The sequence below is a fragment of the Cetorhinus maximus genome, chromosome 29 (genome assembly GCF_964194155.1).
Source record: "Cetorhinus maximus chromosome 29, sCetMax3.hap1.1, whole genome shotgun sequence".
NCBI classification, from domain to species: Eukaryota; Metazoa; Chordata; class Chondrichthyes; order Lamniformes; family Cetorhinidae; genus Cetorhinus; species Cetorhinus maximus.
The window spans coordinates 19,001,025-19,023,776 of NC_135907.1; the positions used below are offsets into that span (position 1 = coordinate 19,001,025).

Consider the following 22,752-nt stretch of genomic DNA (forward strand, 5'->3'; position numbering starts at 1 on the left):
ATAAATAACTCATCTCGGTGATAATGATTATGAAAGCACTGAATTGTTCTAAAAAAACCCATCTGGTTCACTAACTTTAGCTCTTTAGGGAAGGAAATCTGCTGTCCTTACCTGGTCTGGTCTACATGTAACTCCGGACCCACAACAATGTGGTTGACTCTTAACTGCCCCTTGAAATGGCCCAGCAAACCACTCAGTTGAAGGGCAACTAGGGACGGGCGACAAAATGCTGGCCCTGCCAGTGATGCCCACGTCCCACGAAAGAATAAAGGGGGGGGGGGAAACCCCCCAGAAATATCAAAATAAAAATGCGAGACGATTATTCATTATGATTGTTTATTTCCTGTACAATGCATTCCCGGAATGTTCTCCCTGTTTATGTACACTTTACATGATATGCAATAAAATCAGAATACTTATCCATCAGCTGGTATACTGAGGTAAGCAGCAGAAAAACAACACCTCTTTTACACTCTAGTAGTTTTAGTACATGAAAAATGGTAACAGAGGTTTTTAATATTCATTATCAGAGATGATATTTCAATTTTTTTTTTCATCGTTGAAATTCTCTACATTCCTGTATTAGATACATTCACACTCTTGAGCCCTTTTTGTTTGAAATATGCAGTTTTCAATCATTGTGCGCGTTTGCACACTGAAAGGAGCAAGGCCAGCGGGCGGCCAGCTCTGAGCCTCTGCAGTTCCAGCCATCTCTCAGCGAGGCTGAACACTCGTGGAACTCTCAGCTCCTATTTTTTTTTTGAGTTTTTAATCAGCGCCCCCCCACCCCGCCCGCCCCAGTTACTGAATTTAAAAAAAGTTTGTCCCCTACTGTGGTTTGATACCTCGCCAACTTGTCCCGAGAAACTGGAAAGATGGAATGTTAAAAGGAGAGAATGGGCTTTACAATCTGTCCCCCGCTGGTCCAAAACTTTCTCCTTTGTTCTCCTGAAGGTATATACAGACCGCGATATGAGATATGAGTGCACTTGGAATCCACCCAGCAGCGGTTAAGTGACATACTGGGACTGAAAGGGAACTTGAGGCACTGAACAGTTTCCACACCAAACGTTTGGACATAAATAAAGAGGCTATGCCTCGGCTGGCTAGTCTGTGGAGGGGAAATGTTGGACAAAAAGAACCAGAGGATCCATTGCACCTGTCCCAAGAACAATCACACCACCCCCACCCACCCCACAGCTAAGCATCATGATACCCAGGGAGCCTCGCCTCTTCTGCCTCTTAAAAATGGAACTGGGTTGACCTTTCAAAGTGGTGGCACAAGCAGGATGGGCCGAGTGGCCTTCTCCTTCAGTGCTGGAAGATCCTACGGCTGCCCCAAGCTCAATTCCTGTGGGGAAATCCGGAAGAGATTTTATTCCCATTGGTCCGGATGGGATTTGAACCCAGCGCCCAGAGGTGAAGCACCATGCTGCCCAGTCAGTAGTCAGCAGAGACTGGCTGTCCGGGAGGTGTCTGTCTAACTATCATTCAGGAACCCACCCTGGGAACAACTCTCTCTCTTTTGACACTTAAAGAGGGCAGCCACAACATGGCTGGCTTTGGCACAGTTAGATTTTGTTAATGAACTTGGCATGTGAAATGTGGCCGATACACATATTGCAATCGGCGATGGCACTTTACAACACAGGCTACATCCCTGCTCGTGGCACCGTTCCCAAAGCTGCAAGAGCACAAACGAGGCCACCACAGTGTTGTATTCACAATGGAAATGGGTTCAGCTACAATCCAAACTGCACAATAAATAAATAGATAAAGAGACAGCAGTTCACTGACTACCAGTGGCAGGTCACTTCATGCAATTAGGAGGATGGGTGGGAGACAGGAGTTGAGGAACGCAAGACACCACGGCCATACAAAGATTAATTATCAGTGAATGCAGTCACTTGGCCGCTTTCTGACTCTGCAGAGAGAGAGAAGGTTTGCACTGGACTATTCGTCAAGCAAATGCTGAGGGCAATATCGTCTCTTATGTTTAGGGACTATCGCTACAGGGACAAAACTTCTTTGCTGACTGTTTTGGCACATAGAAAAGGGTGTGGGGAAAGGGGGAGGCAGAGAACCAAGAGTCCATGGGAGACATACACACACACACACACACACACACATACAACACACACGTAGGCACTGTGGTGTGCACATTGCAAACTATTGGCGACATTAATTAATGGCATTTTATTTTCTGCGGGATGCCATTTGTAGGAGAAAATTAAATATATCAAATCTTTGACAAGTCCTTTCACACATTTGACACTCGCACAAGCTGTGATCTGAACATCCTTGCAAGAGTGTCCTGACGAGTGCAAGACAAAAAGCTTCAGCATGTCTCTTTTTTCAGTAATCCTCAAGTTCTGTACTACCAAACGACTATTATAATAGTCAACATCTCAGCAACTTTTTGGTCCCTGATATTTGTATTAATTATTGTGACCACAGTTATTTGCAACTGATACCATTTCTTAAGGGGAAAACAAAGTTGACACAAATTCTGCTCACCTCGCATTAAGCTCAGGGTGCTGAGGTGATTTGGGAACATCTGACGACAACAGGCACAGTCATGATGGGCCGAATGGCCTCCTTCTGTGCCATTATCATTTGATGGGACCTCTAGTTGACCAGCGGCTGGTGACCTGGGGTTTAGTATCAGCCTGTACGCCCAACGAATTGTGCAACAACACTTTTTGGGCATGACCATGGGCATGGCATTAGGTGGCATCACTTTCTCCCCGCCACTTAATGTGCTCCTACCCTGTGCCCACTCCACCCAATCAGACACACACACACACACACACACGCACATACACACACACACGCACACGCATGCAAGGATGGGGTGATATTTTTCTCCAGCACATGTGACAAAAGTTGCTGACAAATTCTAATTGACCATTCAAGACATTGGCATTTAATGGCGCGGTGCGGCCAGCTCCATTGTGCCCACCCCCCTCAGGAAAATCTCAGTCGGCCTGTGGAGGGCATCTTGCGTTCCTTGAAGTGCCCAGATTTGAGTTGGCACACTGCCCCCACCCCAGCTGAGAGTAGGCAAGCTCTTCACCAGCAAACCACGGGGTAGGAATGGGTATTAATGCACCTCCTCCCCCTCACCAACCATCCCAATTGAACATGCAGCGAGACACAAACGTCAGGCTGTGTTCGATTAGACGTGGGGTTCCAACTTGCGGAACCTTAATTAAAGTACCTTAAATTTAAAAAAAAAACTCTTAAATATTGATATCTATATATTATTTCTTTCAAACCTCACAGGCATTGGTGAGAAAAAAAATCTGAAACACTGTACAGTTAACACAACAAATGCATCGAACCCGCACTTTTAAGGGTTGAACTTTGTGTAGCGATGAATTCAAACGACGGGAACAAGCCGTAGTTACAATGAATGGTTCACTGGAGAGCGCTTACATTAAACCTCAATTTTGCTTTTGTGAACCAGAGGTGGTATACAATTCCCCCACCCTCCCCAACTTTTTTTTCAAATAGTTATATATATATAACCATAAAATTAAATCTGATTTCTGCCTGTAAGATGCAGCACACAGTATTCCTATTATTGCACTAATTAGCGTCACAAAAATACCCTTTTTTATTCTTTGCTTTTCTCCCTTAATCATCCCATATTTTTTTTCAAATCTCCCTTTTGCATTGTGACGCGATTTAAAAATATCGCTAACCATTCCCTCCCCAAGTAAAACAAAACTCGCTTGTCTCCCCCCCAAACTCCCCCCTCCCAACACTCTACCTAAATCAGTAAACCGCTCACATCATTAATAAAACAATCCATAGAAGACTCATAACATTCCAACATCGTGCAACATACATGGAAGGGCAGGGGGTAAATGAGGGTGGGAGAGAAAAATCACACCCCTGTTCAAATGGAAGACAATTTGTCCATTTTATCTCTTGTTTTTGTTTTTTAAAAATATAGCAATCCCTCCGCGCAGGAGTTGGCGAGCAGTGCAACGAACAAGCCCTTTGAAACACTGCGGACAAGTTGCCGCAGGATCCCAGAGTCCCGTGTCTGATCTCCCTACCCCGAAGACCCAGAGATGGAGGGAAGAATGAGATGGCGAGGGAAGCAGATGGCAAGATTGGGTCTGTCGGTAGCAACAACAGAGAGAAACAGAAGTCTACAGGCAAAGCAGTGCTCTTGGTGGGGGGGTGGGGGTGGGGGGAGGGGGGGTGGGGTGGGGGGTTGGTGGTGGGAGAGGGGAACCAAAGTGATCGCAGGATTCACCCTTCCCACTGTAGTGCATTGAAAGTTGCATTTTGTCCACTTGAGACTACTTTACACACATGTACCAGCAGAGGGAGTCTGCTAGGAATAGTTAATAAAAGGCATGTTTAACCATTTGTGCAGTTCTAATTCAAAATGGTTTCTGGCTGAATATGCAACTGTCCCAAGAACTTCACACCCACCCTGCCTCATTTGGTTTTTTTTAGGCATTCACTCATGGGACGTAGGCATTGCTGGCAAGGCCAGCATCTATTGGCAATCTCTTATTGCCCCTTGAGAAAATGGTGGTGAGCTGCCTTGAACCACTGATGCTGGTGTGGTGTAAGTGCTCCAACGATGTGGTTAGGGTAGGGATATTAACAGAGGAATGCTCTATGAGCTCGTAGGGACAATTCTCTTTAAAAAATGCTACCCTGACCAACTAATGCCCCTTTTAAGCAATGGCAGGGATGGGAAAGGAGCAATGTTTGGGTTGGTTTCTCTAGAAGTTGTGGAGATTTAGCGAGACTGGATGTAACTGAATCACTTTAAAAATATCGAAGGTGTTTGAAGAGTGAGGTGCAGCTCTCCTTCATACCGAGGAACCCAGAATTAAGGGAAAGTAAGCCTAGATTTCTGGTTAAAAGCAAATCGAAGAAAAAAAAACAAACCAAAAGATGTGGGGGCGGATATAACATCAGTTGAGGAGTTTAGAAATAAGATGGACACTATATTCCCTAGTAAGGGTACAGAGAGAGAGAGGGCCCGATTTTAACTCCAAGTAGATGGATTTTAATCCATTCCAAAATCCATTCACTTGCATGGAGTTAAAATCAGGCCCAGAGTGTGGGAAAATTGGATCGAAGAAAATAACTGCCTTTGCTTGCAATAGGGTTGAATATTGCCCGATGGGCTGAATTCCAGCTATGGTGCCCATGAATATATGTACTGTACTCACCACTATGGCTGGCAATAAGTTCTGGGCTTCAATTAATTTTCTTCTAAACTAGGCCTCGTCATCTTTCAGTTTGTCCCTAGGCCTCCATATAATTCATCTTCGTAATGTCTAGCTTTACTTTTCTGATGCTAATTAAAACTCTGATCTATTGGTCTGATACACATTAATGTGATGTTGATTGTGTTGTTAATATTGAAGATAAACAGATGGATTAAGTATCTTGAGCACATATAAAGAGAGACTGTTGGGGCACTGGGTTAATAGGTAGGAGGCAGACATATGTAATGCTGCATTCTGTAACTAAATGAACTGTCAAGAAAAGGATTCACAATGAGTGTCAACCTTTGCCACCTGGCTTGGGGTCCATTTGTCAATTTATTATCAGTGCATTGGAACCAGTACCTCCACCCATCTCCATTCAGAAATCTATAGAAGTGGTTTGGCATCTATGAGGTTAAAAGGGGCTCAATTTCCTCCAATGCCCCTGTTTTTTTTTGATGCGACATGGTGTCCCAAGTAGTCCCAGTTCTTAAAGGCCATGTCACAAGTAGCCTTTACAGTGGACTATCCAACCAGGGAGGAAGGGCAAATCAAATCACTGTCCTCGTTCTCTTTGCATGGTAGGGATCATAGGTCTGTGATTGAGCGATAGGAGCTCTGAACGCTTTCCTCCCCCTCCCTAGCGGCTTGAGTTGACTTAAGATCAGCACAAACCAGGGATTAAGCTTAGCACCTTCTGGTCTGTACAGCTTGCTGTTGCACCCACATGCATTGACACATCAGAAGACCTCACTGTCCTAGCCTTACCCTCTCTTTCCATCTCCTACCCCCGTTCCCCCCCCACCCAACCGCCATATCATCCTGGGATACTCTTGGATCTCTAAAAATTCATCCTTGCTTCTCATCAACAGAGGGTTTTGGAGCCTCAATTTGAAGGAAGTTCCATTCACTCCTTGTCTTAGCCCACCTCCTCGCCTTGATATTCCCATTTGGTCTAGTGCTGAATCTTCTAAAGGGTTAAATACAGGAGGAAATAAGAAGAGAAAAACACAAATAGAAAGAGAGAGAGGGAGAGAACCAGAAACAAAGTCTACAAACAATATGGTGGATCATCTCCTGGTGAGGAAGGGATTAAAAGTAGGCGGGAAACGTGATTACAGCAATTTTGTCACCATCACTGCTGAAGAGGCAACTAGGGGCTGGGCGTAATATGCCAGCAACGCCCACGGCCTGAAAGCAAAATAAATGAGGATGGAGCTGCTGGTTCAGCTTCCCACACCTGCCCTCAGTGCTCAGTCTCCAGTCCCCACAGAACCTTAGCCATAAACAGAACTACAAAACATTCCTTAACTTCCGACAGGATAACCATCCCTTTCAGCGCTGGGAGGTTCAGTGATGCATTGAGAGGCTCTGTCGTGCCAACTTTTTGTGGGTTTGCAGGTGTGCACTATGTAAATGCAACGGTCATGATGCAGGAAAGAGTGTGTATGCGTTCAAGTGTGGGGGCTGTGCGCGAGCCTGTGCATATGCCAGTGGTTCATGTTATCCCTAGCATTGTCCACATCTGCACCTTGTGTCAACTTTCACCATTCTAAATTCCAGATATGCACAACTTATTTCCCTCTAGCACCTCATCAAGCTGTAATTATATCCTCCACCCCAGTGGGGGGTGCTGCAGTGCAACATGTTTACATAGGCTATTCACATTCCAAATATCAGTGGAGGTTTGTACACTGGGAATGGAAGAAGGACAGGAATCTAACCTCGAAAATGGCGACTGCATTTTCTTTGCAAACCCTGGTCTGAATATGACCAAACTTTAACCCCGCCTCACACTTTGTCTGACTCCTTGTATATAAATGGCACATGATGGACCGCTCATGATAATTTAAAAGTTACTTTCTCCATCACATTTAATTCCTGTAATATTTCTCCTATCACGCTCTGTGGATTATAACCCTATTGATGTAAAACACGCCACCCTGCCAGGTTAACACGACAAGTGTAGTGGAGAATCTGCTCAAGCACATGAATGTGTGTGTGTGTGTGTGAGTGAATGTGAACGTGAGTGAGTGTGTGTGTGTGTAAGTGAGTGTGAGTGTGTGAGTGAGTGTGTGTGTGAGTGTGTGTGTGAGCGTGTGTGTGAGGGTGAGGGTGTGTGTAAGTGTGAGCATCAGTGTGCGTGTGTGAGTGAATGTGAGCATGAGAGTATGTGTGGGCATGTGTCAGTGTCTGTGTGAGTGTGTGTTTGCATGAGTATGTGTGTGTATATGTGCGAGTGAGTGTGTGAGCGAGTGTGAGTGTGAGCATGTGTGAGCGTGTATGATTGAATGTGTGAGTGAGTGAGTGTGTGTGTGTGAGTGTGAGCATGTGTGTGCATGTGTGAGTGTGAGCGAGTGTGAGTGTGTGTGTTTGCATGAGAGTGTGTGTATGTGAAAGCGTGAGTGTGAGCGTGTGTGTGTTTGCATGAGAGTGTGTGTGTATGTGTGTGTGAGTGAGCGTGTGTATGAGTGAGTGTGAGTGTGTCTGTGTGTATGTGTGAGAGAGTGTGTGCGCGCGCACAATGGTGGGACATTTCATGAGAGATTATGCAAACTCAGGTTGTATTCCCTGGAATTTAGAAAGTTAAGGGATGATTTGATCCAAGTTTTCAAGGTACTGAGGGGAACAGACAGCATAGAGAGAGGAAAGACTATTTCTGCTGCATGGGGAGTTTAAGACGAGGGGACATTGTCTAAAAATTTGAACCAGACCTTTCAGGGGTGAAATTAGGAAACAATTCTACACATAAAGGGTGGTAAAAGTTTGGAACTCTCTTCCACAAACGGCAACTGATGCTGGATCAGTTGTTAATTTTAAATCTGAGATTAATAGGTTTCTTTTGTTAGTCAAAGATGTTAAGGGATATGAGGAAATGGCGAGTATGTGGAGGTAGGTCGTGGATCAGTCATGATCTCACTGAATGGTGGAACAGGCTCGAGGGGCTGAATGGCCTCCTCCTGTTCCTATGTGCATTCCCGTGTGTGTGTGTGTGTGTGTGTGTGTAAATCGAAGAGTGCAATTTTCCTTGTTGCGAAAGGGGCGGGCGAATTTTGCGATCACCTCAAAAAGTAACCCAGATGATGGATGGGAAGGCCAAGTAAGTGTCACAGAGAAGAGAAACAGAATGCCTTGAGCCCCCAAGCATGCAGAGAAAAGTGATTACTGATATAATTCACACTGCAAAAAACAAAAGTCAGGAAAAAAAAAAAAGCAGCACTAGCTCAGAGATAAAGAAACATAATGGAAAAGATGGAGTGGAAGAAACCTCAGTTCCCCCAATGAGACAACCTGTCCATACGATGGCGATTTGTCTTAATCCCCCCTCGAGTACAGCAGAGGCTTTTTTTTTTCTCTCTTGCTGATCAGAGCTGGTGTTGGAGACTTTGTAAGAACACTACTGCGCAGTGTCAGTTTTGTACAATCACCATTCTTGCTGCCTTCTTCACTTGGTTTCTAAAGGGGAGATTGAGGGGCGGGGGGGGTGGGGGTGGGGAGGGGGTGTTGCGGAGGGGAAGTGTGGGTGGGGTGGAGGGAGGATGGGGGACTATCGGAGGCAGCCCCACACACTCTGCGATCACCTCTCGAGCAGCCGTTTCAAGGCTCGCTCGATGTTCATCCGATGTCCCACCCGCGTCACACCCAGGTCCACGTAGTCCTCCTTCTGCAGCGAGGGCAGGTGGCTCCCGTCGATCTCGTTCTCCAGGAAGTGCTCCTTGTGTTCGCCCAGGTGCAGGTACTCCAGCCAGTCCGCCACGTCGAACTTGGTCCAGAAGGCCAGCGGCTTGGCGGCGAAGGGCTTGTCGGGGGGCACGGGCGGGGGCGACTGGAAGCTGGTGGTGGGCGAGTGGGCCCGGCTGCCGGGCGGGAAGCTGGCGAAGCTGTTGCCGGCCGAGGTGGGGGCGCTGTGCACGTCGTAGCCCGCTGGGGGCGCCGGGTGCGCCGCGGCCGCCGAGGGCAGGATGGGCAGCGAGGAGGGCCGGGGGGTGCCCGGGTTGGCCCTGTGCTCGGCGGCCTGAAGGGGCATGGAGGGGCTGGGCGCTCTCCTCATGGCGGGTTTAATGTCAAACTCCACAGTCTTGGGGGGCTTTGGGCTGTGCTGGGGGGTTTTCGGCCAGTTCTGGAATGTGCTGCTCAGCGGCAGTTTCTGAGCCGTGGCTCCCAACACGGAGTCATCAGCGATCCTGCAGGAAAGAGAAAAAAAACGGAAAGCCATTCGCCATGCTCCCGTGGCATTGCTCCCATTCAACACAGCCCCAACTTTTCTTATTTTCATTTATTCACAGGATTTATTTTACTTTTTTTTACACAGCGAGCGGTTAACGACCTGCAACTCGCTGCCCATGAGGGTGGTGGAAGTGGAGACGGTCATATGAACATTACGAAATAGGGGCAGAAGCAGGCCATTCAGCCCCTCGAGCCTGCTGCACCATTCAGTAAGGTCATGACTGATCTGCTTGTGTTTCGATTTCCACATTCCCATCTAACCCCAATAACCTTTGATCCCCTTGCCTAATGAGAATCTATCTACTTCGGCCTTAAAAATATCCAATGGCCCTGCCTCCACCACCTTCTGAGGCAGAGAATTCCAAAGTCGCACAGGCCTCAATAAAATTTCTCCTCATCTCTGCTCTAAATGGGTGACCTCTAATTTTAAAACAGTGCCCCTTAGTTCTGGACTCACCCACAAGAGGATCCTTTCCACGTCCACCTTGTCAAGGCCGTTCAGGATCTTGTATACTTCAATCAAGTCACTCCTCACTCTTCTAAACTCCAGTGGAAACAAGCCCAGTCTGTCCAACCTTTCCTCATAAGAAAACCCACTCATTCCAGGTATCAATCTAGTAAACCTCCTCTCAACTGCCTCCAATGCATTTACATCCTTCCTTAAATAAGGAGACCACAACTGCGCACAGTTGTGGGACATGATATAATTTATTTGTAAGTGAAGAGCGTAGAAGGATATGGAGTCAAGGCAGGTAGATGAAGTTAAGATACAAATCAGCCATGATCTCCCTGAATGGCAGAACAGGCTCAAAGGGCTGAATGGCCTGTGTTCCTATGGTTAGTGAAGCATTCCTGGGAGGGTCAGGTGACTTCAGACATAAGAAATAGGAACAGGAGTAGGCCATTCAACCCTTTATGCCCCCTCCACCAATCAATAAGATCATGGCTAATTTCCTATCCAAACTCCACCAGCCTGTGGTGGTGGGTGTGGTACCGTTCTGTCAGGTGATCCAGTTACTTTGGTAGCATGCACTTTAACATGCATGTTGTAGTCTAGAGGTATGGGTAGTGATGGCAGAGGCTCCGACATTCCTTCCATCCCATGGCTGACCAGGAATCTCTCCTGTTCTTACGGCCTTCCATTGGCATGTGTTGGAAGGATTTGCAGGTTGATACTCAACCTCTTTGGCTGAGCTATGGATGCAACTTTGTTGGTCATCAAGTCTCAGAGTGGGACTCAAGCCTGGAGCTTCTGGCTCAGAGGCAGAGGCACTGCCCATGGGGTCACAAGACCTCCCATCTGCCCATACTATCCCTATATCACTTAGTGTACAACAATTTATCGATCTCTGTCTTATGCATATTCAGCGACTTCATTCAGGTCACTGGGGTAGAGAATTCCAAAGACTCACAACCCTCTGATTGAGGATTGGTTAATGGACTGAAAACAAAGGGTAGGAACAAACATGACATTTTCGGGTTGCTAGGCTGTAACTAGCCGGGTAATACAAGTATCAGTACTCTGACCTCAGCTATTTACAATCTATATTAATCACTTAGATGAGGGTACTGAGTTGTAACTTATCCAAGTTTGCTGATAATACAAAGTCAGGTGGGAAAGTAAGTGGCAAAGAGGGACAGAGGGATATAGGCACGTTGGGTGAGTGAGCAAGAGCCAGCCAGGTGGAATACAATGTGGCCAAATATGAATGTATCCACTTTGGTCGGAAAAATAGAAAGGAAGAACGTTTTGTGAGTGCTGAGAGAGACAAGGAAATGTTTACATTCAGAGGGACCTTGGTGTTCTACCACATGAATCTCAAACTTAACAGGCAGGTAAAGTGAGCGATTAAGAAGGCAAACAATGTGTTAGTTTTTGTTAGAAAAGGATCGGAGTATAAGAGTAAATAGCTCTTCAGACAATTCCACAGGGCATTGGTAATGTCACACCTGGAGTACTGCGTGCAGTTCTGGTCTCCTCACCTAAAGGAGGGCATACTTGCCCCAGAGGGAGTGCAACGAAGGTCCATTCCCTAGTTCCTGGGATGAGAGGATTGTCCTGTGAGGAGAGATTGAGTCGACCTGCTCTCTATGTTTCTTCAAGTTTAGAGGTGATCTGATTAAATATAACATCCTTAAGGGGGTGGGACAGGGTTGATGCTGAGAAGTTGTTTTCCCCTGGCTGGGGAATCTAGAACACGGGGACACAGTCTTAGGATAAGGGGTCAGCCATTTTGGGCTGAGATGAGGAAAAATTTGTTCAGAGGTTTGTGAATCTTTGAAATTCTCTACCCCAGAGGGTTGTGGATGTTCAGTCGTTGATGAAGAGCGGGATCAATAGATTTTGGGGTATTAAGGGAATTAAGGGACATGGGAATAATGCAGGAAGAGGGAGATGAGGTAAAAGATCAACTGTGATCTTGTTGAATGGTGGAGCAGGGACAAAGGGCTAAATGGCCTACTCCTGCTCCTAACTCTTATGCTCTTTGAATGAAGAAATTTCTCCTCATCTCAGTCCTAAATGACCAATTCCATATGGACCTATGGTTCCCAGAACTCTCCACCACTGAGGGTTTTCCTCACCTCACATCTGGGTCTGTTGTAGACTCATTGATGGAGATTGATCAATGCGATCGGTCAATTACTCCATTATTATATCATGTGACTAAGCAGGATGGGGAAAGTTGACCAGACAGATCTTTTCTTCGTCTAGTGGTCCCTATGTTTCTGGTCGTCACCCTTGGTGGAAGAGTGGTTGAACAGAAGGCGTCTTGCCTGACAGTGCCTCCTCCTGCACTGAACAGCCTATGCACACTTACTATGAAAGCTTAAGCCTGGAGAACTAGGAGAGGTAGCACATACTGGAGAACATGAAATGCGACCCCAGTGCGAGGCAGCCCCATTAGGAGAGGAGTGGAAGAAGGTGGAGGAATGTTCATTTTTGTCTTCCTCTTCTTTGGGAGTCCCTTGGGATCAAGGATGACTTGCTTCCACTGCAGTTCAATGGGTTTGGAGATGGCCGATAAGCCCAATGTGCAACCTGCAGACTCTGCCATATGCAGAGCCGATAGTGCCTGAAGGTCACCTTTGTAGCTAGTGGGATAGATGATAAAGGGGTGGAGGGGGATGGGCCCCTGGTGGAGGGCTATCTGCATGGGAGTTCTCCCTTTCTCCATCGGGGATTTGACATGGAGGATATTGCACGCGGCAGTCCTGTACAACAAGAAATTACACCAGTTCACAGACTCGCGGGCCACCTGTGTTTACCAGAGCCTTGAGGAGTCCATGTTCCATGTCTATGTGGGATGTGTGAGGTTGCAGCCCCTGTTCCACTTTTTGAAGAGACTGTTCCTCAAGTGCTCCTTCAACTTCAGCCCCATGATCCTAATCTTTGGCCGCCCGATGCTGAGGGAGGCGAGTGGATCGGATGGGCCTCCTCGTTAGCCTGTTCTGGGCCTGGCCAAGGTGGCCATTAACAGGTCCAGGCAGCGGGTGGTCAAGGGGGTCGTTCAGACTGACTACCTGCCTCTCTTCCATGGTTACATTTGTCCCTGGAGAGGGAGCCCACGGTGTCCCCCAGTACACTTGAGGCCCTGTGCGACCAGTGGGCACCGCAGGGGCTGGAGTCGACACTCAGAAATTTAATTTTAATTTGATAAATCCCCTTTAAACATTTTGATTATATTGCAATAATTTCAAAGTGCCCCCTTTAATAGGGAAGCTCATTTGTTTATTTGTTTAACCCTCATTGGTTTACTTAAAAGAGTATAAAGTGGTGGAAGTTTTGCTAAAAATTTTACAGAGCCCTGGCTAGACTAAAACTGGATTAAATTGTACCCATCTGGACATTACACCTTGAAAAGCTAACTTAGCCTTGGAAGGAGTGCAGCATAGATTCAACAGAGTAATACAAGGCCTCCAAGGATTAGACGATGAGGAGAGATTACATAAACTAGGCCTGTACTGTATTCCCTGGAATATGGAAAGTTAAGGAGTGAGTTGGTTTGAAAGGAATTGCTAAGAGAAAAACTTTTTTGCACCAGTGGGGGAGTCTAGGACAATGGGGAACAAAACGTGAAAATCGGAAATTTCAGGGAGAAGTTCGCTCAGGAAACACTTCTTTACACAAAGGTTGGCAGGAGCATTGTTGAAAAAAGAGACATGCTGTCAAAGCTTTTTGTCGTGCACTCATCAGGGCAGACGCAAGAATGCCAAATTTCATAGCAAGCAAGAATTTACACTGAATGAGAAGAGGGTGCTGATTGGCTGGCAAGTTGGCCAAAGGGTTGCCAGGGAAAATGCACCAACCAATCAGCACTCTTTTCTCATGTAACATAAATTGTTATTCCCATTGAGATTTGGTATTCTTGAGAATCTTTCCTGATGAGTGCAAGATGAAAAGCTTGGACAGCATGTCTCTTTTTTCAGCAGTACTCAAGTTCTGTACTACCAAGCGACCAGAGGTGGTAGAAGTGTGAAGCTCCTACAAAAAAAACAGCAGATCTTAACAATATTAATCATTTGAAATCTGAGATCGATAAGATTTTTTAGCTGGACACGGGTATTGAACGGGTAAGGAGCCAAAGTAGGTGGATAAAGTTGGCATACAGATCAGCCGCAATCTCACTGAATGGTGCAACATGCCCAAGGGGCTGAATGGTCTCCTTCTGCTTCTATGGCATTACCTGTGTCTTGGAATCATGGGCTTGGAGGCTGTCGGTGGTCCAGGGGTGTCGCTCGACCGGGTCCAGGACGTTCCGCTCATCTGCTGCAGTTTGGAGCTCAGCTCGCTAATGATGCTGGCCTTCATGGATGCCATGTTGGGCCCTTGGGCAAGCGACGAATCCTCCCAGATCGAGGCAGTGGGCGGTTGGCGCTCCTGTGGCTTGGCGGACTCGCTGGGAGGCTGGGGTGGCGGGAAGGGGATGTTGGAGACAGGTGGAGGCGCGGTGGGATCCCTCAGGGGGCCCGGCCCCCTACCCATCAAAGGCCGGGACCTCACCCGGGAGGCAAAGGGGGGCTTGTCGGAGCCAAAGACGTGCCCGTCCAGGTAAGCGATGTAGGTGTCCAGCAGCTCATTGCCCTCCGAGGACAGGCCTGAGAGGCTGGAGAAGGTGGAGACGCTGCTGATGGTCTCCAGGTGGTGGTCACTCCCACTCCGGCTGTCTACCTCCTCAATGCCCGAGTCACCCACGTTGTCCAGGAGAGTCTCAGCCGAGGGGGTGCGGCTGCTGCTGCTGCCTGCTGCCCCCTCGGCCGAGCAGTTGAGGTGGTTCTCCTTGGGGGTCTGGGTCAGGTTGGCCACCTCGCTGTCGTACGAGGTCAGGCTCGAGCCCGTCGAGTCCACGGTGGGCAGGCTGCCCGCTTCGGGGGCAGAGGAGGGCGGCGGCGGGGGTGGGGGCGGGGGAGGGGGAGGGGGCGGGGGAGGGGGCGGTGGGGGAGGGGGCACCTCGGAGCTGTCGAAGCTGTTGGAGAACTCCAGCGGAGGGGGCAGGGGGTCGCTGAAGACAAACTCTTCCTCCGCGTCGATGGAGGGGGCGGGCGGGGGGAGGATGGTCAGGGGCAGGGCCTCGGGGTCGGGGGGCTTGGGGTGTGGGGGGGGAGGGGCTGGGGTCAGCGGCCCGTCCTGGCTGGGCGGGTGGGAGTTCTCCACGAAACGCACCCGGAACTCGGCCTGACCCTCGCCCTCCGCCCCTGGCGCCCAGGTGTGGGCCGCCTCCTGGGAGTGGGCGTCCGCCTCCTCCGTCCTCTGCAGCCTCAGGGGAGGCCGGGCGCTGGGCCGGGCGTCGCCAGCTTCCTTCCTCTGGCCGGCCAGGGGCCCCGCTCCCCCCCGCGGCTTGGGCCCGGTGCTACCGCCGGGCGCCTCTGCCGGGCCCTTGCCGGTGCTGGCGGGGTCGCTCCTCGGCTGCTCCTTCAGCGAGCGCTCGCGGGCGGCCAGGGCCAGGCCCAGCGGCGATTCGGGGTCCAGCACCTTGCCGGTCAGCGGGTGGATGAAGGTCCCGCCCCCTGTGCTGCCGCCGCCGCGGGGGGCGAAGGTGGAGGAGAGCGAGCTGAAGGCGCTGGGGGCGGGCGCCGCCTGCTTGCCGAGCTTGGGCTCGTAGGCGTAGCCCAGCGGCGCCCCCCGGCCGGCCGACACCATGATGTTCATGAAGGTCTCGGCGTTGTTGAACATGCCCTCGTCAATGGATTTGGAGTGCGTGAGGTGCGGCGAGCTCTCGGACTCCTCCTCCGCCACGTCCGTCGAGAGGAAGATGGCCGACTTGCGGCGGGCCTCCATGTAGCGCTCCCGGTCGCGGCGGGCGGCCCCCACAATGGCCGCTCCGAACTGGCTGGTGAAGTCCAGGCTCTCTCGGGCCTGCAGCGGCTCGGCCCCCACCTCGGCCTCCATGCTGCTGCCTTGGCTGCTCCGCCCGCTGCTGCTGGTGGATGGGGCCTTGATGATGATGGTCGGGATGGGGATGGAGCAGGTCTTGTCTTGTTGCTGTTGCTGCTGCTGTTGTTGCTGCTGCTGCTGCTCATCCTCCACCTTCGACTGCTTGACCAGCAGCCCCTTCCTCCGCACGGGCTTAGCCGGCACGTACATGGCCGTGTTGACCACCCGGGCGGTGGCGTTGCCGTAGCGACCCTCGGCAGCCTGGCCTCGCCTGCCCCTGGCATTTGGCTGCGAGGCAGACGAGGAGGAGGAGGAGCCGCCGGCCGAGATTCGGGCCCGCTCGTCCACCAGCTGCTCCGACTCCTGCCGGTACATCATGGCCTTCTCACGCTTGTGCCGGTCCTTCGCCTCCCCCTTGACCTGCGGCTCCGCCAGGTCGTGCCGCAGGCTGGCGTAGATCTTGGCGTCGCCGGTGCCGCTGGGGTTGAAGGTCGAGCGGACGGAGGCCGGGGCGGCGGCAAGGGGAGGGGGAGGGGGACCCGAGCGGGGCTGGGGCAGGTTGAACGGAGGGTCAGGGGGGGCGGTGGTGGGGGGCGGGGGGATGTCATCAGCACTCGGAACAGACAGGCTGCGGGCAAACTTAAAGGAGGGGGGCACCAGGAATTGTTTCTCCTCTTCAGGGGCACCTACACAGAGAGAGAGAGACAAGAGGAAAGAGCCACTGAGTAATACTTGGTGTTCGGATTGGCTGACGCACTATTATTCTTACTCATAACCAGCTGGGCAAGTCCAGCAACCAGTTATCGACCCAAAAGAGTGTTCCCAGCCCCGTGGGAAGGAAAGTTGGGAGATCTTCTCCCCAGTAACTTGGATTATTTTTGTCCCCCAATCAACAGTGCTAAAACATATTATGATTGCCACATCGTGTCTCTGGGATCTTGCTGTGCGCAATTGGCTACCGTGATTCCGACATTACTACAGTGACAACACTTTAAAAAGTACTTCATTGGCAATGGGGTACAGTACTGGTGGTGATAGGTCTCTCCCTGCATAACACTGGGGTACAGTACTGGCGGTGATAGGTCTCACCCTGCATAACACTGGGGTACAGTACTGGCAGGGACAGGTCTCTCCCTGCATAACACTGAGGTACAGTACTGGCGGTGATAGGTCTCTCCCTGCATAACACTGAGGTACAGTACTGGCGGTGATAGGTCTCTCCCTGTATAACACTGGGGTACAGTACTGGCGGGGACAGGTCTCTCCCTGTATAGCACTGGGGTCCAGTACTGGTGGGGACAGGTCTCTCCCTGCATAACACTGGGGTACAGTACTGGTGGGGATAGGTCTCTCCCTGCATAACACTGGAGTACAGTACTGGCGGGGACAGGTCTCTCCCTGCATAACACTGGGGTACAGTACTGGTGGGGATAGGTCTCTCCCTGCATAACACTGGGGTACAGTACTGGTGGGGACAGGTCTCTCCCTGCATAACACTGGGGTACAGTACTGGCGGGGACAGGTCTCTCCCTGCATAACACTGGGGTACAGTACTGGTGGGGATAGGTCTCTCCCTGCATAACACTGGGGTACAGTACTGGCGGTGATAGGTCTCTCCCTGCATAACACTGGGGTACAGTACCGGCGGTGATAGGTCTCTCCCTGCATAACACTGGGGTACAGTACTGGCGGTGACAGGTCTCTCCCTGCATAACACTGGGGTACAGTACTGGCGGGGACAGGTCTCTCCTTGCATAACACTGGGGTACAGTACTGGCGGGGACAGGTCTCTCCCTGCATAACACTGGGGTACAGGACTGGTGGGGACATGTCTGTCATTGCATAACATTGGTGCACAGTACCAGTGGAGACAGGTCAGTCTCTGCAAATCACTGAGGTACAGTACATTGGGATGGATCTGTCACCGTATAACACTGGGGAGGAATTCAGTTGGGACAGGTCTGTCACTGCATAACACTGGGTACAATGCTGGTGGGGATGGGTCGGTCACTGTATAACATTGGGATATAGTGCTGGTGGGGACAGGTCTTACATGTATAACACTGGCGTTCAGTAGTGGTGGGGGCAGGTCGGTCACTCTATAACACTGGGATACAGTATTGGTGGGGCCAGGTCTGACCCTCTATAACACTGGGATACAGTACTGGTGGGAACAGGCCTGTCAATTTATAACACTGGGGTACAGTACTGGCGGGGACAATTCTGTCACTATATAACACTGGGGCACAGTGCTGGTGGGGACAGGTATTCCATGTATAACACTGGGGTACATTACTGGTGTGGACAGGGCTGTGACATTATATCACTTGGGTACAGTGCTGGTGGAGACAGGTCTGTCACTGCATAACACTGGGGTATAGTAATGGTGGCAGCATGTCTGTCACAATATGATACTGGGGTACAGTACTACTGAGGACAGGTCTGTCACTGAAAAACACTGGTATACAGAACGGTGGGGACAGGTATGTTACCGTATAACATTGGGGTTCAGTACTGGTGGGGACAGGTCTGTCACTGTATAACACTGGGGTGCAGTACTTCTGGGGACAGGTCTGTCACTGTATAACACTGGGATACAACATGGGTGGGGTCAGGTCCGTCACTGCATAACACTGGGGTACAGTACTGGTGGGGCCAGGTCTGCCCCTGTATAACACTTGGGTACAGTATGTTGGGGACAGCTCTGTCACTTCAAAACACTGGGGCACAGTACTGGTGGCGACAGGTCTGTCACTGTATCACACTGGGGTACAGTACAGTGGGTACAGCTCTGTCACCATACCACTGGAGTACAGTGCTGGTGGGGACAGGTCTGTCACTGTATAACACTGGGGAACAGTACTGGCGGGGACAGGTCTGTCACTGTATAACACTGGGCCGCAGATCAGCGGGGACAGGTCCGTCACTGTATGGTACTGTGGTACAGTGCTACTGGGGACAGGTATTCCTTGTATAACACTGGGGTACATTACTGGCGGGGACAGGTATGTCATATTAATAAACTGGGGTTGGGTACTGGTGTGGACAGATCTGTCATTTTATAAAACTGGGGTACAGTACTGGTGGGGACAGGTCTTTCACCCTATGACACTGGGGTACAGTACTGGTGGGGACAGGTCTGTCAATGAAAAACACTGGGGTACAGTACTGGTGGGGACAGGTCTGTCAATGAAAAACACTGGGGTACAGTACTGGTGGGGACAGGTCAGTCACTGCATAACACTAGGGTACAGTACATTGTGACAGGTCTGTCACTGTATAACACTGGAGTGCAGTACTTGTGTGGACAGGTCAGTCATTGTAAAACATTGGGGTACAGTACTGGTGGGGACAGATCAATCACTGCATAACACTGGAGTACATTACTGTAGGGTGTCAGGTATGTCACCATATATCACTGGGGTACAGTGCAGTGGGGACAGGTATGTCACTGCATAACACTGGGTAAAATGCTGGTGGGGACGGATCAGTCACTGTGTAACATTGGAGTATAGTGCTGGTGGGGACAGGTCTTACATGTATAACACTGGGGTTCAATAGTGGTGGGGACAGTTCGGTCACTGTATAACACTGGGTCACAGTACTGGTGGGGACGGGTCTGTCACTGTATAACACTGGGTCACAGTACTGGCGGGGTCAGGTCTGTCTCTGTATAACACTGGAGTACAGTATTGGTGGAGACAGGTCTGTCAATGCACAACACTTGTGTACAGTACTGGCGGGGACAGGTCTGTCACAGTATAACACTGGGGTGCAGTACTGGTGTGGACAGGTCAGTCATTGTAAAACATTGGGGTACAGTACTGGTGGGGATAGGTCTGTCACTGTACAACACTGGGGTACAGTACTGGTGGGGACAGGCCTGTCACTGTATAACACGAGGGTACAGTGCTGGCTGGGACAGGTCTGTCACTGTGTAACACTGGGGTACAGTACTGGTGGGGGCAGGTCTGTGACTGTATAACATGGATGCAGTACTGGTGGGGACTGGTCTGTCACTGTATAACACGGGTACAGTGCAAGTGGGGATAGGTCTGTCACTGCATTGCACTGGGGTGCAGTACTGGTGGGGACAGGTCTGTCCTTGTACAACACTGGGGTACAGAACTAGTGGGGACAGGTCCTTGTACAACACTGGGGTACAGAACTAGTGGGGACAGGTCTGTCCCTGTATAACACTGGGGGAGAGTACAGTTGGGGGCAGGTGTGTTACTGTATAACACTGGGGTACAGTACTGTTGAGGACAGGTCTCTCCCTGTTTAACTCTGGGGTACAGTACAGTGGGGACAGGTCTGTCACTGCACAACACTGGAGTACAGTACTGGTGGGGATAGTTCTGTCCCTGTATAACATGAGTACAGTACTGGTGAGGACAAGTCTGTCACTGTATAACACTGGGGAACAGTGCTAATGGGGACAGGTCTGTCAATGTATAAGACGGGGGTCTAGTGCTGGTGGGGACAGGCCTGTCACTTTATAGCACTGGGGTACAGTATTGTGGGGACAGGTCTGTCACTGTATAACATTGGGTATAGTACAATGGGGAAAGGTCTGTTGCTGTATAACACTGGGGTACATTACTGGTGGGGACAGGTCTGTCACTGTATAACATTGGAGCACAGTACAGTTGTGGACAGGTCTGTCACTGGAGCACAGAACTGGTGGGGACAGGTCTGTCACTGTATAACACTGGAGCACAGTACTGGTGGGGACAGGTCAGTCACTGTATAACACTGGGGTGCAGTACTGGTTGGGTCAGGTCAGTCACTGTATAACACTGGGGTGCAGTACTTCTGGGGACAGGTCTGTCACTGTATAACACTGGGATATAGTACTGGTTCGGACAGGTCTGTCAGTGTATAACCCTGGGGTACAGTACTGGTGGGAACAAGTCTGTGACTGTAAAGCACTGGAGTACAGTGCGATGGGGACAGGTCTGTCAGTGCAAAACAATGGGGTGCAGTACTAGTGGGGCCAGGGCTGTCATTGTATAACACTGGGATATATTACTGGTTGGGACAGGTCAGTCACTGTATAACACTGGGATACAATATGGGTGGGGTCAGATCTGTGACTCTGTAACACTGGGGTACAGTACTGGTGGGGAGAGGCCTGTCACTGTATAACGCTGAGGTACAGTACTGATCGGGCCAGGTCTGTCCCTGTATAACACTGGGGTACAGTATGTTGGGGACAGGTCTGTCACTGTATAACACTGGGGTACAGTATGTTGGGGACAGGTCTGTCACTGTATAACACTGGGGTACAGTACTGGTGGGAACAAGTCTGTGACTGTAAAGCACTGGAGTACAGTGCTGGTGGGGACAGGTCTGTCACTGTATAACACTGGGCACAGTGCAGGCGGGTACAGGTCTGTCACTGTATAACACTGGAGTACAGTACTGGTGGGGACAGGTCTATCACTGTATAACACTGGGTACAGTACTGGTGGGGACAGGTCTGTCACTGTATAATACTGGGTACAGTACTGGTGGGGACAGGTATGTCACTGTATAACAATGGGGTACAGTACTGGTGGGGACAGGTCTGTCAGTGTATAACACTGGGGTACAGTACTGGTGGGGACAGGTCTGTCACTATATAACACTGGGGTACAGTTCTGGTGGGGACAGGTCTGTCACTGCATAACACTGGGGTGCTGTACTTCTGGGGACAGGTCTGTCAGTGTATAACGCTGGGGTACAGTACTGGTGGGGACAGGTCAGTCACTGTATAACACTGGGGTACAGTACTGGTGGGGACAGGTCTGTCACTGTATAACACTGGGGTACAGTACTGGTGGGGACAGGTCTGTCACTGTATAACACTGGGGTACAGTACTGGTGGGGACAGGTCTGTCAGTGTACAACACTGGGGTACAGTACTGGTGGGGACAGGTCAGTCACTGTATAACACTGGGGTACAGTACTGGTGGGGACAGGTCTGTCACTGTATAACACTGGGGTACAGTACTGGTGGGGACAGGTCAGTCACTGTATAACACTGGGGTACAGTAGTGGTGGGGACAGGTCTGTCAGTGTAATACACTCGGTGGGTGAAGACTAAGCCCGATTGAGGGATATGGAGCTGGTACTTCTGGACTTAGATGAAGAGAAATATCTCCTGTCAGAGGGATTGTGAATGTTTGGAATTCTGTACCGCTGCTGAGCAGCACTCAGTTATTGAATATATTCCAGACTGAGAATGATTGTTCTTTGGATTCTGCAGGAACCAAGGGATAAGGGTGGGAAAGTGAAAGATCAGCCATGATCTTACTGAATGGCGGAGCTCAATGAGCTGACTGGCCTCCTCTGACAGGCTGATATATCTCCCATGACAAGGAGCCTCTCCTGCTACTCTCTTACCCATTGACTTCTGGCGCATGATGCCTTGTTGTGCAGCCAGGTACGGCCGGTCGAAGCTGACTGATTGGCCCATCGCTGTCATCCCCTGTTGGTCATACAGCGGCTGGAGAGGGGAATAAGACCCACGGTTAGAAACGTCTCTGGCTGCTTTCAGCAAACCTCACACAACCCGGAGCTTCAGTGCAGAGTGAGCTCAATTAGAATTAGCTGCCATTCCATCTTCCCCAGCCCAACGGGACAACAGTGGGGTTTTCCTGTGATGAATCCCACCCCCTCTTGGGTTCTTCCTCTACCCCCTCCCCAACTTGCCACTCACCCCCCCACCCCCCGCCACTTTCAGCCAACTGGGTGGGGCTCCACATGGGACCCTTTGCTTCACCTCTGGTACCTCATTCTGTCAGTGCCCCAGTTAACACTCTGCAACTGTGAGGCCAGAATGTGAGTTCCAGCGGTCAAATCTGCTCTTGGAACCTGACACTGTCCTTTTTCCCCAACCTTCGCAGAACTGGACTGAATGAT

The 22,752-nt window shown here is 50.2% G+C and overlaps 2 protein-coding genes and 1 long non-coding RNA gene across 3 annotated transcripts in view; all 3 read right to left on the reverse strand.

The window, feature by feature from the left end:
• Window positions 1–22,752, reverse strand: part of LOC144669369 (serine/arginine-rich splicing factor 3-like) — a 388,848-nt gene that overhangs the window by 254,407 nt on the left and 111,689 nt on the right. The gene's annotated exons all lie outside the window — the stretch shown is intronic.
• Window positions 320–4,187, reverse strand: LOC144669361 (uncharacterized). Its single transcript, XR_013573662.1, has 2 exons — window positions 3,734–4,187; window positions 320–3,702 (listed from the first exon to the last, which is right to left on the reverse strand). It is a non-coding gene; the product is annotated as an uncharacterized LOC144669361 (long non-coding RNA).
• Window positions 8,775–22,752, reverse strand: part of LOC144669342 (SH3 and multiple ankyrin repeat domains protein 1-like) — a 212,871-nt gene continuing 198,893 nt past the window's right edge. The window contains exons 21-23 of the mRNA XM_078531705.1: window positions 22,234–22,336; window positions 14,159–16,532; window positions 8,775–9,430 (exon numbers count right to left, since the gene is read on the reverse strand). Coding sequence (XP_078387831.1) covers window positions 8,824–9,430; window positions 14,159–16,532; window positions 22,234–22,336 — 3,084 coding nt within the window. The 3' untranslated portion in view covers window positions 8,775–8,823. The remainder of the gene's footprint in view (window positions 9,431–14,158; window positions 16,533–22,233; window positions 22,337–22,752) is intronic.